This window comes from Haliotis rufescens, unplaced genomic scaffold, assembly GCF_023055435.1.
Source record: "Haliotis rufescens isolate VD_foot unplaced genomic scaffold, xgHalRufe1.0.p SCAF_15, whole genome shotgun sequence".
Classification (NCBI taxonomy): Eukaryota; Metazoa; Mollusca; class Gastropoda; order Lepetellida; family Haliotidae; genus Haliotis; species Haliotis rufescens.
In genome coordinates, this window is record NW_025963835.1 from 31625710 (window position 1) to 31641904 (window position 16195).

Here is a 16195-nt window from a genome sequence, read left to right on the forward strand (position 1 = left end):
CTGACGATGCGGTCTGATTCACATCTTCCATTCATAATATAAATGTTAAGAATACTGCACATATCTGACAAACATTTACCAAACCTGTTTATAGCAGAACCTACCGAAAATCGTTTTATGTTAAAGTTATGTAATACTCACACTCTTCCAAGAATTCAAGGATATCATCTTCAACAAAATCAGGTAGTGTGCCAGTCCTAGAGTTGAAATCAACTCTGATGTTAACATACACATTATCACATTTAGAAAGCAGATGCAAAAGATCATCTTGTGAGATGTCGTTTTTACATTGATGTAACGGGCTATTATACCAGGTTGAAGTGAGTGAGTGAGTGAGTATGGTTTTAAGCCGGTTTTAGCAATATTCCAGCAATATCACGGCGGGGGACACAAGAAATGGGCTTCACACATTGTACCCATGTCGGGAATCGAACCCGGGTCTTCGGCGTGACGAGCGAACGCTTTTACCACTAGGCTACCCGACCGCCCGTGTATACAAGAGGTCTATGCAGTCGGATGCAGAGATTATGGCCACTGCTTCTCTTCTGCAAACTGACATTGTTGTCTATACGCATTATGGAAAGGAGCTGAAATGGCTATGCTACCCAGCATCATTCACACTTGAGAAACTGTCCATTGGTGCTGTGTATCTGACCAACCTCCATGAACACTTTGACGTTGTAATAAATGTCCAGCGACATTAAATAATTCAAGGAATCAATGGATATTGGTTTTCAGAATAAATTGCTCTCATATTTTATGTTAGTTTTCTCTATTTGTTATTGATAATAATATAAAAACTCTGACTAAAACAATGACAATTGCTTCGTGAAATTTATTACACCCATCTGACTATATTTAGAAGAAATAGAATGTAAATGGACAAATAATTAGATGGTTTTAATGATGGTTTTCTATAGTCAGAATATATTCTTTATACTGTGATACATGCCTCCCCAAACAAAGGTACTTACAGACACAAGTTGGTTTCAAAATGATTTTACATGCAATCAAAAGTAGGTAGGTCTATTCACAAAGCATATTAAAGCTTATTCAATAACATAAGTGTAAGACATTTCCTCACACAATTCTCAACACCAACTTTAAACTTACAAATTGATGATGACTACAATGAGTTACAGTCAATGTGATTTGTAAGATATTTTTTTGTTAGTTTAAACAATATTTATTTTTTCTTTGCATGTATAAAACAACATTTTGAATATTTGAATTCGATAACAATTCATTACTGGTATTATCTACACCATTTTGGGAACTCCCAGATTATATCCCCTGGGGGTAGATTCTGGGATATGAATGTTTTAAAACTAATTAGAGACATGAGATGACAATGTTGTTACGGAAATTGACCAGGAGAGATCAAGACTGAGTTAGATGCATCCCCCAAAAGAAAACTACAAGGACATTCATGAAATAATGTTTAAATGTTTCAATCAAACAGGGCTGCAGTAGATTCTTGGAGCTCCTAGATTATAGCTATAACCCAGGGTAGATTCTGGGATGAGCTCCCAGATTATACACCGGGGTAGATTCTGGGAACTCCCAGATTATACCCCCTGGGGGTAGATTCTGGGAAAGGGGCGTAGATTCTGGGAAGTCCCCAAAATCTAGAGCTCCCAGGGAGCTCCCAGAAATTTTATGGACCCAGTCAACAAAGGGGAAATTGTAGGTGAACCTTTTTGAAACACCCTACAATCATCTTGGCCCAGGCCACCCCTCTATCTATAGTTTGTCTTCTCTCTCGTGCTCGGGCGGAGTGATTGAGGCCGAAGGTCAATTCAGTTTTCTTCACCCTGCCTCCAATTACCGTTGTTCCTGGTTCCATGCGAAATGTCCTTCAGTGTAGTTCCCCTGTTGTAGCCAGTATCATTAATGCCAGCAGACAACACTATATATATTTTGTCAACGGTGGGATTTGATCATAGTGTCTGTATATTTCGGGGTATAAAAGGCTGCATATCGAGAGTAAGGATAGGGAACAAGTAAATGATAACACGGGGTTGAAGGGTGACAAAAAGCGCAGTCATGAGGTTCTTCATTGGTGAGTATTTTACTGCCCTCGGAAGAGCCACGTACCAGGATTATTACGAAAGGTACTGATACTAACGTGATTTATCACAATGGCTTGAGTTGGCGTCCATTGCAAGAATTTCTGGGTCCCAGCAACCGGTCCTCTTCCCGCAGAGATGACGCCATTCTTCCAGCTGAGCCAAAATGGTCTGTACTCGTTACATGATACAATAGATGATTCAATATGGGAATCCATGATACTGCACTGAATGCATTCACGAATAAAGGATTTCGTGTTCGCATACCCACCAAAGCCCACTTCATACACATCAGTGGTGTAGTTGTTAGGACTTGTGTGTAGAGCAAAGTTGGCATCGTGGCACGCCTTGACCAGAAACACCATGGTAGAGGTGCCGCCTGTTATTGTGTGTAGGTTGCTGGCAGATATCTGTTGGAAGGTGTATGTGCTGATACTAGGCGTGGTCAGTCTGATGTATGGACCTGGAAATGAAATGATTTAGACATGATAATAATTAATAGTGAAAGTCACGAAAAACGTGATCGTTTAATTAACGTTGCTTTAAACTGATGTTCAACTGTGCAAGCCAAGACTGCTTACATATTAAGTAATTTACTAGGATCTGATTCGGGTTTCTTTCTTACGACCAGCAGGTTTTGGCAATGAAGGGATGCTGAATCACTGCACTTCGGCTAACAAGTGTCCATGATTACACCACAAAACAAAACAAATAGTTGCTGACTAAACAAAGCCACGATGATTTACATAATGATTAAGGTTTACCTGTGCAGTTAATCAAGGGTGGAGTCCAGCTGCCATTGACCAGGCAGGTGTTGTTGACACTGACGACGTCCAGCGGTACATCTCTGTAGTTGCTGTGACAGGTACAAGATCTGATACTCCCTGCCATCTTGGACTCAGAACTACAGGTTGCGTTTGGAATAGGGTCTTCGGAACATACATCCGGTTTATAGACATCAGCTGTGTAGTAGAAACATTCTCTTAAATGTGGGGGTTTTGGTGCGCACATGCATGCGTTTCAAATCTCGACAGTTAGATTTATTGATTGACATAGTAGAAGGAATGATATTTGTTTTATTTTTTGTAGTTGTGTATTGCCGCACTCAGCAATATTCCAGCGAAATGACGGCGGTCTGTAAAAAGTCGAGTCTGGACAAGATAATTCAGTGACAGGCTTGAATATCGCCGAGTGCGGCATTTAACAACAAACAAACAAACATGAATAAGTGATCAGCTGAGTAAATGAATCAGTCCAATGTTATCTATGGAGCTCCTTGTTCACATCACAAGCATGGCAAAGGCTGTAATGTTTGTTTGTTGTTTAACGCCTCATTCAGCAATATCCCAGCTATATGACGGCTGTCTGTATGAAAGTCGAGTCTGGACAAGATAATTCAGTGATAGGCATCATGGGCATCGATCTACGCAGTTGGGATACGATTACATACATCACCTATGTGAGTGAGCCTGACCACTCGATCCCGTCAGTCGCCTCTTACGCCAAGCAAAGTCACCATTCACAGCAAGCATCCACTTTTTTTAATTTTAACTCATTAACTCACTCACGTGTATATCTGGTATGGCCAATATGACATCGTTGTAAAATGCCCCTTCATATATTGACTGACAACCGGAGTAGGTTTCACCGATATATTGTTAAATTTCATGTAATTTATTAATACCTACTTGGGTGTCCGACTTCTTTTGCTAGATCTCGGATGTGAGATTTAATCACGGGTTTATAATCAGTGTATATGATCAGAAGTGGACGCTCAGATTTGTTGAGTGCTCCTGTTGCAGCAGCATCGGTCATTAGGCAACCAATGATTCCAACATTGCTGGGTAACCAACAAAAGACGATGTCATATTTGCCAGTAGCAAACTCCTTAAATAATTAAAAAATCTGGATTCGAAGTGGATGTTTATATGAAATAGTTTCAACAGCCTGAAGGCACGACAGGGAATCTGAAAAAATAATGGATTGTTTATGTATGGATTGGTTATGGATATATTTAAGTGCTGTTAAAATGGCGTTTGCTTCTGCTGTGAATATTGAGCTGATATATGGCAATCGTAAAGAAATTGTTATGGATCCAATGACAGTGGCACCCACAAATGCGCCACCATCCCGAAGTTTCTTAAGTTGGATGACAAAAGTTGAATGGGAGCTATATCTTAAAGGTTAATTTTGGCAGCGGAAACGACAGATTTAATTCTTATTCCAAGTGGTCGAATAAGAGTTGCACCCAAAACCTGGATTTAACTGATACGTATATAATTTAGTGATGAAATGTATGGACAATTTCAGACAGCGTTGGTTAAGGGACTGCTCATCTGCTTTCACATGTAGACTTTGAATGGGAGAAGTTCTAAAGGCCTCTCAGACCCTGATGATGGATAGTATCTAGTTTTTGTAAATTACTTTTACAAGCTCCACCGTGGAGTCAAGTTTAGAACGGATCACTGATCAGTACAAGTATAAGAGGGTTGTCTGATCCCTTTCCCACTTTGAATTAGACTAGTTTCAATAAACCAAGTCTCTTCAGATATTTGGCTTTAAAGGGGAAGTGTACACGCAAAAATCACTTTCTTTCTTTTTCTAAACAAAACGCAATTTTAGAATTAGTTAGTATCTGTGTTTGAAAATATACACTCATTTTTTCTCACAGTGAAAGTAGGAAGCTCACAATAGTGTTAAAATGATATGCCGTTATGAGGCCTTCGTTTTACGAGCAAAACAGGCCTGAGTTATCCCCCTTAGATTATGACGTAATTGGTGCTAATTCAACTGGGTCCCTGTCTATTCTCAACGCAAAAGATATCAAGGACCAGTTTTTATGTAAAACAACATGGTCTACGACACACTCCGGCGCAGTGGTGACTCAGTATAACACAATTCTGGCTGGCATCTGAGACGCTAAAATCACAAAACTGTACCTACACCACGTGAAGCGGCTCTAACAAAACATGATGACGTCATAATGTTTATCAATTGGCACCAATGACGTCATATTGCAAGGGGCATAAGCCATGGTGTTTTTGTTATGGAAATAGAACACTTAGTAAATGTGAAAAATATAAATCGTTTAATGCAAAAAATATGTTAATTAAATATGATGTTTTTATATTTTTGTCTATGACACTTCTATGTTAACACTTTTAATGTGGAAAAAGTACGAGAAAAATTGGTTCATTTCCGTGTGAACTTGCCCTTTAAGGTATTTTATAAGCCGTAACAAAGTAAGATGGCTACCGAAAATAAGTCCCAAGAACTTGGCCTCCTGTACCACTTTAGTGGTGCCAATCAAAAATAGGTTAGGGTCCTTATTCGGCTTCTATTTTCAGCAGATATGTGTACCATTTGTTTTTTAATAAACCAATTTTCAAGGGACCTCTTGTGAATTTTGAGACAGATTTGTAACTGTCTCTCTATGGTATGCATATTTCTACCACGACAAGAAATGTTTAAATCATCCACAAAAAAGTGATCCATCTACTGGATCAAATAAAACCTTTGACATGCTATTTTTAAAAAAAGAGCCGTAAAAATTCTGCATTGTGTGACACCCTGTTCCTGATTATAAACCCGTGAAGATTCCGGAGAAGAATAGGTCTTCAGCAAACCATGCTTGCCGTAAAAGGTGACTATGCTTGTCGTAAAAGGCGACTAACGGGATCGGGTGGTCAGGTTGGCTGACTTGGTTGATACATGTCATCCATCCTGATTGCGTGGATCGATGCTCATGATATCAATCACTGGATTGTCTGGTCCAGACTCGAATATTTACAGACCGCCGCCATATAGCTGGGATATTGCTGAATGAGGCAGTAAACAACATACAAACATTACAGCCTTTGCCATGCTTGTGATGTGAACAAGGAGCTCAAAAGGTAACATTAGATTGATTCATTTACTCAGCTGATCACTTATTCATGTTTTTTTGTTTGTTGTTAAATGCAGCTATATGAAGATGGTCTGCAAATAATCGAATCTGGACCAGACAGGCATTGGTTGCTGAAGACTTATTCTCCCACGGGTCTTCATGCTTCAGTCGTTGAAAGTCAATTATTGACAAGATAGGAAAGATTATTGGGTGCCTGTGTTTGGGTAACGTTCAAGACATGTAAAAGCGGGAAAAATGGAATTATATGTGTTAACAATAGAATCAATATGATAACGTGCATGTGGACGTGCCATTTTGAACGTGAATGTTGTGCAAAGGCAACAACCACAAACCAATTTACGTTGGAGAAATCACTCGATTCAGATTCTCATGGTTTCTCAACTTAAGTATTTGGATTGAGTGGTTATCAATACAACTCAAGTGTTCCACTGGCGTGTAGGGAGTTGGTTGCCTATCAACAAAACACATGTGTCCCTAGTAACCAAATGGTAATAGTTTTATACCGATGACAAGTTTAACATCACAAACAACTAAATCGATATTGTTCTGATGAATAATGATCCTCGACATGTCAGTTGTTTACGTTGTAGTTTGGCAAAGACTGTCATTGTTTACCTGGTGTGGCTCGACTCCGCAATTACAGCTACTACCAAACTCATTAATTTGTATACCAGATATTGTGTATACTTAGCGTGCATTGTTCTACTGATTGAATATGGTGAATGGTTTTATTATTTTCGCTTCATCGCTGTATGGTGGCAATATATTGGCAATGCCACTACTAAACATATACCTACAGTTACCCTACATCAAAGGCAGCTTGGGTTGTATAGACCGGAATAATATGCACTTTGAGCATGATATCCAGCATGCGACATAATTTTGCATTTTGCATAATGTTGCATTGTCGCCTTTCGGTAAAATAAAAAAGATTACTTAAAGCACAACAATGCGACAAATGGCCAAAATATAACTTTGTTGCATTGTTGGGCTGTCGTTTATTTTGACACTTTTTGCTTGTTTTTGTTAGGGCGACAGTGTGACAATGCGACATGTCCCTTCTAAGATTCCATAAGTAAACGTAACAAATCTGCACCACTTCGGGCTTTCCTCCACATTAAACTGACACGCCGTGAATTAACTGGAATACTGTTCAAACTAACCCAACTCACTCACTCAATAAAATAAAAACAAGACCAGATCTAGACGGGAATCTTAAAAAAATTCGCTGGAAAAATGAGTTGTTGTCAACATATGGCTAATAAAACTTGCTAATTACATGATTATGATGAAAATAACGGACATTACATTTTTTAGCGAAAAGTACATTTTAACCTTATCGCGAACGCCTGATGTCATCTCTCAGTTTCAGTGATCTTTTCACATAATTTTCACCTCTAGGTTGACTTTTACCCCCTTTTCGGCAGATAATCGTGGCAAATTATTCTGTGGTGTTGATGTGTTACATTTACGGTCATACAATACTATTGTGTTCAGGTATAACTGTGTATATTTATAAGCACTGTCAATGATAAAATAGATTTCGTATACTAATAAATATTGTTATAAGGTTAAATATGCATCTAAAAAACATAAGAAAATGGTAACAAATAAAACTGTTATAGCTGCAGTGAGGAGTTGCATTAGATATAGTTTGTGACAGAGAACTTTTAGTTCGTAAGGAATCAATAGATAAAAGACATTTCACATTTATCACAAGTGTATTCTTGACAGTTCATATTTATCATTGGACTGGTTCCAGGTAATCGTCCATTAGTTACTGAATCAAGCAGAGAGATGCAAGATATATGTCATTTGGAGCATCCGGAGCGAGTCACAATCAATAGAGAGATGAGCAATCTGGCACGTAGGTTTCTGTATTTTTCCGATTACGACACACATGAGTTCATGGTCAGATCTAACTTTTAACGAATCAAAATGAAGTATTGTGACATGTGACAAAGACAGGCCAGGCCCGAACACTATAAAATTATACTTTAACATTAGGAGAGGAGAGCGCGGTTTGAAATCGATCGAGTCGAATCCCGATCGTTCTAAGTTTTCCCCATTTAGTGACGAGTCTGGCCAGTCTGATCCTGTCCTGTATTGATAGATGGGTTGAGAGTAAGTAAAACTATGTGAGTATAAAGCTGGTGTTGCGTTTCTTTATTATGTGAGTATGAATGCTGATAGAGACAACTTGGAGTAAGCGTCGTTAGACCAATCATTCCTTGACGGAGCCGAACCGCTGCGGACAAGGCGAGGGGCAAAGTCATGGCGTAATTAACCATGATGACCAGGAACAGCAATATATTTAGTAACTGTAGTAGGGTCGCACTTGACACCCGAAAGCAGTTACGACAATATGTATGCATTCGCCAGCAAAACTTGTAGTAAAAGGTAAACACTTATCAGAAGAAACAACATAATCATTCACACTGGTGTCCCAACATGTTACCTTATACACTTTCTTATCTTGTCCAATTCTTCCATTACAAATAAATAAATTACAATTATTTAAAAAATATCAGCCAGCTTAAATCAACAGTTGTATGCATTTGTGTTTCCATGTTGGATCTTTCTCTTAGCATACATACACTGACCCGGGATCAAGTTTGTCTCATCATATCAACATCTGTATCTGGGCCATGAACAATGTGATTGTCAAATGTGCAATAATCTCAAAGAAGTCTTGTTCCGGCATTAAATAAAGCCACAAAATCCTGTCACTATCCAATAGAAATTTCTGCATAAAGCAGAGTCGATTGTACGATTCCGACTATATCATGACGTGTTTATGAATCACTATCCAATAGTATATTATGAGTTGGTGCTAATGAATCACTATCAAATAGTAAAGAAACCAATCAGCATAACTAAGTCACTTTCACAAAGCATATTCACGACACTGTTGTCAAAGTCCTGAAATATATCTTCATATGAATACTTGAATAACTCAGGGGGCACATACACAACTCCTATGTAGAGATCATGAGACAAGCCAAATGGAGATCCTGAGTTCTTTACCCACATAACACGGTCTATTTCAGTGTCAATCACAGTTATATGATCTGCATATCCATTTCTAACTACTATTCCGATTCATACATCACCTGTGAGATTTAAATCTAGTCTTTAGGAAAAGTTTATGATTATCTAATAATATTTCATCTGAACTACGCCTCATAGTACAGCACAAGGATAACCTTGACACATGCCATGAGATCAAGCTCTTTTCACATATCGTAAATACATGTTAATCTGTTTACTTGCAAGCATTTAAACACATTTGACCATGCTTAGGGAAGTAAGATTTTAATGTGTGACTTTATAATAAAGTGACACCAATGAAGAAAACAATCTGCGAGATAACAGGACGCCCATGATTACTTATCTAGGTTAAATGTGAGACATGATCTTGAGGAACAATCGACACGAACAGTTGGATGATTGTTGATGTGACGATATACAATAATCACTCAATGAAATACATATGTTTAATTTTGAAACATCCCTAACAATACAAATAGTAAACGTGTTATATAATTTCTTGTTATGGATTTTGCCGTGTATCCAAAAGACAAAGGTTGTTTGGTTGGTTGTTTTTTTACGCCGCACTCAGCAATATTCCAGCTTAATGGCGGTGGTATGTAAATAATCGAGTGTGGACCAGACAATCCGGTGTTTTGACATCATGAGCATCGATCCATGCAATAGGGATACGATGATATGCATCAAGCAAGTCAGCGAGCCTGACCACCCGATCCCATTAGTCGCCTCTTACGACAGGCATGGTCGCCTTTTACGGCGTATCATGACTCTTAACTATATTTGAGTAGTATATTTTTGTTCAATACCTACCGACCATTCACAAAAGACAAAAAATAAATGCGTTATCAGGTTTAGAAAAGAAGAAGTCGTAAATCAACTTATGCGAAAATACGTGCAATTCATTTACACTTTAAGTTGTCACAATCACCAAAATCTTCCAACGTGTATACATGTTTAACATACATTGGTGCTATGGTGCGAGACACATCAATCTATGGTGGCCGAGGGGGGACATCGCTTCTTCGCTTTTTCGCTCTATTACTTTCTCGCTCTATCACTTTCTTGCTTTCTCACTTTATCGCTTTCTCACTCTATCGCTTTGTCGCGGTGTAGCAATATTCCCTCTTGGCCGCTATATGGGTCGCATGTGTTATGTGTTTCTATACGATAAAAAGCATATACGTAAAACAACATTAATGAATTGCAAAACCTGACCTCAGTGGCTGAGGTGGGTTTTAATCATAAAAGAGAGTTGAGATTTTTCCAGTCAAATTTCAAATTATGCATATGGATGGAATGTTGAAATTTTTCACTATCTACTTAAACATAATTTAGCAGTGCAGACGTGTTTTCCTAAAAACAACACTCAGGTTATATCAATGTTTATTCTGTTTGCAGAGTAGATGTCATCAAAGTTGAAGTCCTCACCCAAGCAACGTTAATACTACCGGATGTCCATTATGTAATTTCTAGTTTTTGGATGACATATTGTTCTCAGTAACCGTAATGTGGAAATGGATAGTTGATTGGTTTTATATTCAATTTGGTATTTCCGTTATTCAAAGTTTGCAGTGAGGCCGTCTTATCAACAGTCATTTCTGAGACATAATTGCAAAGTTTAATCAATTAAGTCTACTCTCATTTTTTTACATTTATAATTAACTCTAACGTTAATTTCCAGATTTACAGTACATACTATTCAAAAGAAGTTAAAGAACACCTGATTCTTTCATATGACTATGGTTATTAGAGAAAGTGATAGAGCGAGAAAGCAATAGCGCGGTGACAAAGCAATAGAGCGAGAAAGCCATTTAGTGAGAAAGCGATAGAGCAAGAAAGAGATAGAGCGAGAAAGTGATAGAGCGAGAAAGCAATAGAGAAAGAAAGCAATAAAGTGATAGAGTGAGAAAGCGATATTTCCCTTTATGCCGTACATTAAAACGGTTTTGACGGATATTTGGTGATCCATTCCTAAAATTCTCCCCGCTATTTTGCCTTTTATAATTAGAATTTTTGACATCTTGTAGTAGATGAATATGTTACAAATACATACATTTTTTTCTCTCGTTTAGCTTGTATATACACGCGTGTTTATTTTCCTGTAATGTGGTAAATAAGCAAGATTCAAAGACTACAACAGAATAGTCACTGTTCATATTTTCATTTTGTCCATAATACCCCCACCCACCTACCCATTCACCAATATTCCTCCATCAATCTTAAAACTGATAAAAAAAGAGATCATATATTGACAAATAATTGTCAGTTTTATCAGCCATTGTTTGGAACGTTCCAAAGAATTATTTTTTTCGGTCATTAAATTTGGAATTGAAGCCGAATATCTGCTCTGCCATGCGCTTTTGGCGTGATGGTCATATACAACTGAATAGGGCCGTAAATCAATCAATTACATTTTACGCAAAACTCTGTGGATTGTTTTAAAATCACCTACGTCTGTACAGTTATATTATGTTTTAAGTAAACAGTGAGAAAAGTTCAACATTCCCTCCCAATTGCAGCAGATATCACATGCGGCCCCTATAGTATAGTGGTCAAGAGGGGATATTGCTTAACCGCGAGAAAGCGATAGAGCGATAAAGCGAGAAAGCGATGTCCCCTCTTGGCCACCATAACAATCAGCAACAACTTACGCCGCCGTGGTACAATGGCACGCTATCGATGCATGTCACACGATTCATTAAGTCGCCGTTAACAACCAACAGAGATCCCATGAAATCAGTTCTAACCCGGACCCCAAACGGGAGTCCCCGAATCAGTGAAGAGCTATTGTAAACTGACGTCTCTTTGAACGCAGATGGTAAATTCTTTTTATGATTGTCAGAATCCGTCTCTGGGTAAATGAACACCAATGATGTCATTAAGAACCAAGTCCTACCTTCCAAACACAGCGGCGCCTGTGTCACACGATGCACACTGCATCGCGTCCCTGGAGGACACGTGTGATCTGCGCACGGACCCATCAGCTCCTTGGAATAAACAAAATATCAGTCGTAACAGTTATCTTCATTCCCATGGTTAATGTTATGTTTTAAAATGCCCACCGCCTATATAAGCAAGAGTGCACGTGGATACAGCTTTTTGGAAAAGGTGTGGTGCACTTAATATATAGAACAAATGTTTTTTGTTTGTTTGTTGCTTAACGCCGCCCTCAGCAATATTACTGGTATATGATGGCGGTCTGTAAATATTGAGTGTTTGATATCATGAGCAATTGGGATACAATGACATTCATCAACCAAGTCAGCGAGCCTGACCACCCGATCCCGTTAGTCGCCTCTGACGACAAGCATAGTCGCCTTTGACGGCAAGTATGGGTTGCAGAAGACCTATTCTACCCCGAAATCTTCACGGGTCAACTTAATAAAGACACAGCTATTGTCATGATCTGAAATACATATGCAGCGATTCTACTTCAGGTCACCTCGGCTCCTCTACATTGTATTGTTAACCAACAATCATAGGTTTCCGGCGTTCCCAAGTGACGCAACTCTGCACAACGCATTGCGGCGCCTTAGACGACCGGTCCATCCATGCCCCCACAAATACATGTTTAAACAATATGCATCGTTAGCCGAAAACAACAGTGTCCATTGTACGGTTCCGGCAATATCTCCCTGAACACATATGCATACATACCTTCGGCCAGAGAGAAATATCACTGTGTTTCCATTGTGGTTTCGCAACAAGGTCGGTTGGTGCTGTTGAACTGTCTTTCTTGTTAAGGTGGCAAGTGTGAAGTACAGGTTCGAATCCGAATGAGAAACAACCAAGATGGGCATGGCATTCAACGGCACACTCACGTGCAGAGGACACTCTCCTCTTAATGATGCCAAATAAGTTGTTTTCCAAATAACGGTTATCTGCTATGATACCTGCTTCATTGAAGCAAAGTAGTTGAACTGGACAAATACAAGTTACTATAAAATATAATATTATCGGCACCATCTTCAAGGATTTCAGTTGATTGTCACATGTACTAGTCACACGGCTTCCTTTGTACTGCTATAGTTCCGTGCGTCGCATCTGTACATATTCTGTTAGACAGACGTTTTATATAGCCTTCCAAAGCATCGATTTTCCGCATCCATTCATATAGTTTACACCGCTTTTTTGCCGTTTACACGCAACTGGATCTGTTTCGGCGGAAATCGAGACTGATTATTCTCTGACGTTGATATAAATTCACTTAAATAACCCTGTGTGGTTTCCGGATCACAGCCAACTAATATTTAGGATGTGTCAGTCTTCCGCGACAACATGGATCCTCTGGATTGTCTGCATTAATACATTTGAACAATTTACGTGATACCTAAAAGATTTTATAATTTCCTGCTCACAAGACTCGATACTACGGAAGCGTAGTAGGGCCACGGTGATTTTTTTTTTGTCTAAGTATCTCCTACGTAGGACTTATTATCTCCTACGTAGGACTTAGTATCTCCTACGTAGGACTTCGTACGGCCTAGAATCACTATCTCCTACGTATGACTTAATATCTCCTACGTAGGACTTATTATCTCCTACGTAGGACTAACTATCTCCTACGTAGGACTTAGTATGGCCTAGAATTACTATCTCCTACGTATGAAACCATGCCACGAAACGAAGTCAGTTATTGAGTTATGGATAAATTGCCAGCATAGTCTTGTCAAAAGGGTCATTTCAAGGGGTCTGTGACAACACACGTGTAGATTCCGGGTGCCGATACAGGCCCCCAACCACCTGTCCTTGCTGGGAGAGACGTTAAAATCTTATATTGTAATACATATCGCGTGCGCCATTGGAGCTGTTGTTGTAACATTTAGACGGATTATTGACCAGAGCAAACTTCACGGTTGCCAGTATTGTTACTGCTGGTGTGTGGACAGTATCTATTAAATATAGATACAGCTATTGTCATGAACTGAAATGCATGTGCCGCGATTCAACTTCAGGTCACTTGGGGTTCTCTACATTGTATTGTTGGACCATCTAGTGTTCCATCCAGATATGTTTCTAACGTTAGGCAATAAACATATGATGTCTGGTATGTCCTTGCTTTTCGATTTCCACACCTTTCCCATGAAATATATCATAATTCTAAATGTACTTGTGGCATTATTTTTGTTATATCGCGGCTGATGCTATGCGAGTGTCTCCGTGGTCTTGAGTTCCAACGCCAGCCCGGAGAGCGGAAGGTCCGGGGTTCGATCCCCGGCTGCGTCATACCAAAGACGTTAAAAGATGGTATTTGTTGTTACCCTGTCTGGCGCTCGGCATTAGGGGCTAAAACAAGGACTCGTCGGCTCGGAGTCAGTATACTGTGTCTGAGTGGGGTATTCATGTTTATTTGCGGCATGGTATCTCAGTGTGCTAGCACGATAAATCGGCATCAGTCCGGACTAGTACAGGTAGCAACACACACACACGTTCATGCACGTCACTACAAAAGTGTAATAATCTTGGAAGCGACCTTAAACCCCATTTCACCTCATCTCACCTGTTTCTATGCATGTATTTCAGTACAGCCTCAAAGCGATAATACGCGAAATGTAAAGAATTTCTTACAGCTAGTATGAAGAATGAAATGTTTGTGACCTTATATAAGAATGTGTACAACTGTGACGAGTGTGAGTTAGTGAGTGAGTTGTTATTAACTCCACTTTGAACAGTGTTCCAGTTATATGACGGTCTGTCAGCTTGTGAGGAAAGCCGGAAGTGATGCAGGTCGTAGACGGTCACCATTTTGGTGAAACCCCTGAGCACATGAAAAAATGACAAACCGGGATGCGAACCAACGATAATAGCTTTATTCCGTGACCAAGAGACGCAACTCTGCACAGCTAATTGCAACACCTTCGACGACTGGGCCACTCGTGCCCTCGTAACAGGTGAGGGCACATGCACAAGCTATGGTGATAAATACGTTACTGACAGTTTCTGTTATTGAATAAATGATACTGTAAGTTAACTATTGATTTTCACAGATATATCACTAATTCATAGTTTGCCAAGACAGAGCTGTTGATCAATAAAGTGCATTGGGTACTTGTATTGTGTAGACGTAGACAAAAGTTGTATGGTTTTCTGCACATTGTCAATTACCACAAGCACACGCAGCCTGGTAACGTATGGAGCGCAGTTGTTCCCTGGTGTATTGAACATGTTTTTCTTTACGTTAACTGAAGATGTTGTCTTGTTTCAGATACAGTGGCTGCTTTGCTCAAACTGTTAGCTAATTTCGAAAACCGGTCCGATTCCTGTGGTATCGAGTGGGGTATTCATGTTTATTTGCGGCATGGTATCTCAGTGTGCTAGCACGATAAATCGGCATCAGTCCGGACTAGTACAGGTAGCAACACACACACACGTTCATGCACGTCACTACAAAAGTGTAATAATCTTGGAAGCGACCTTAAACCCCATTTCACCTCATCTCACCTGTTTCTATGCATGTATTTCAGTACAGCCTCAAAGCGATAATACGCGAAATGTAAAGAATTTCTTACAGCTAGTATGAAGAATGAAATGTTTGTGACCTTATATAAGAATGTGTACAACTGTGACGAGTGTGAGTTAGTGAGTGAGTTGTTATTAACTCCACTTTGAACAGTGTTCCAGTTATATGACGGTCTGTCAGCTTGTGAGGAAAGCCGGAAGTGATGCAGGTCGTAGACGGTCACCACTTTGGTGAAACCCATGAGCACATGAAAAAATGACAAACCGGGATGCGAACCAACGATAATAGCTTTATTCCGTGACCAAGAGACGCAACTCTGCACAGCTAATTGCAACACCTTCGACGACTGGGCCACTCGTGCCCTCGTAACAGGTGAGGGCACATGCACAAGCTATGGTGATAAATACGTTACTGACAGTTTCTGTTATTGAATAAATGATACTGTAAGTTAACTATTGATTTTCACAGATATATCACTAATTCATAGTTTGCCAAGACAGAGCTGTTGATCAATAAAGTGCATTGGGTACTTGTATTGTGTAGACGTAGACAAAAGTTGTATGGTTTTCTGCACATTGTCAATTACCACAAGCACACGCAGCCTGGTAACGTATGGAGCGCAGTTGTTCCCTGGTGTATTGAACATGTTTTTCTTTACGTTAACTGAAGATGTTGTCTTGTTTCAGATACAGTGGCTGCTTTGCTCAA

At 39.4% G+C, this 16195-nt stretch overlaps 1 protein-coding gene across 1 annotated transcript; it reads right to left on the minus strand.

The window, feature by feature from the left end:
• Positions 1 to 446: 446 nt before the first annotated feature.
• On the minus strand, positions 447 to 13055 carry LOC124132029. The gene is made up of 4 exons (XM_048396473.1): positions 12685 to 13055; positions 11924 to 12014; positions 2834 to 3031; positions 447 to 2532 (listed from the first exon to the last, which is right to left on the minus strand). Exons 1-4 carry the CDS (start codon positions 12991 to 12993, stop codon positions 2072 to 2074), a joined length of 1059 nt encoding a protein of 352 aa, XP_048252430.1. The 5' UTR covers positions 12994 to 13055; the 3' UTR covers positions 447 to 2071.
• Positions 13056 to 16195: the final 3140 nt, after the last annotated feature.

What these genes read in the sequence shown, in the direction of transcription:
- LOC124132029 (XM_048396473.1), bottom strand. Translation starts at nt 12,993, where the DNA reads ATGGTGCCGATAATATTATATTTTATAGTAACTTGTATTTGTCCAGTT. An exon ending in GGCGCCGCTGTGTTTGGAAG is followed by an intron (nt 3,032 to 11,923) that starts GTAGGACTTGGT and finishes TCTACTACACAG; the next exon opens with CTGATGTCTATAAACCGGAT. An exon ending in ACCCTTGATTAACTGCACAG is followed by an intron (nt 2,533 to 2,833) that starts GTAAACCTTAAT and finishes TTTCATTTCCAG; the next exon opens with GTCCATACATCAGACTGACC.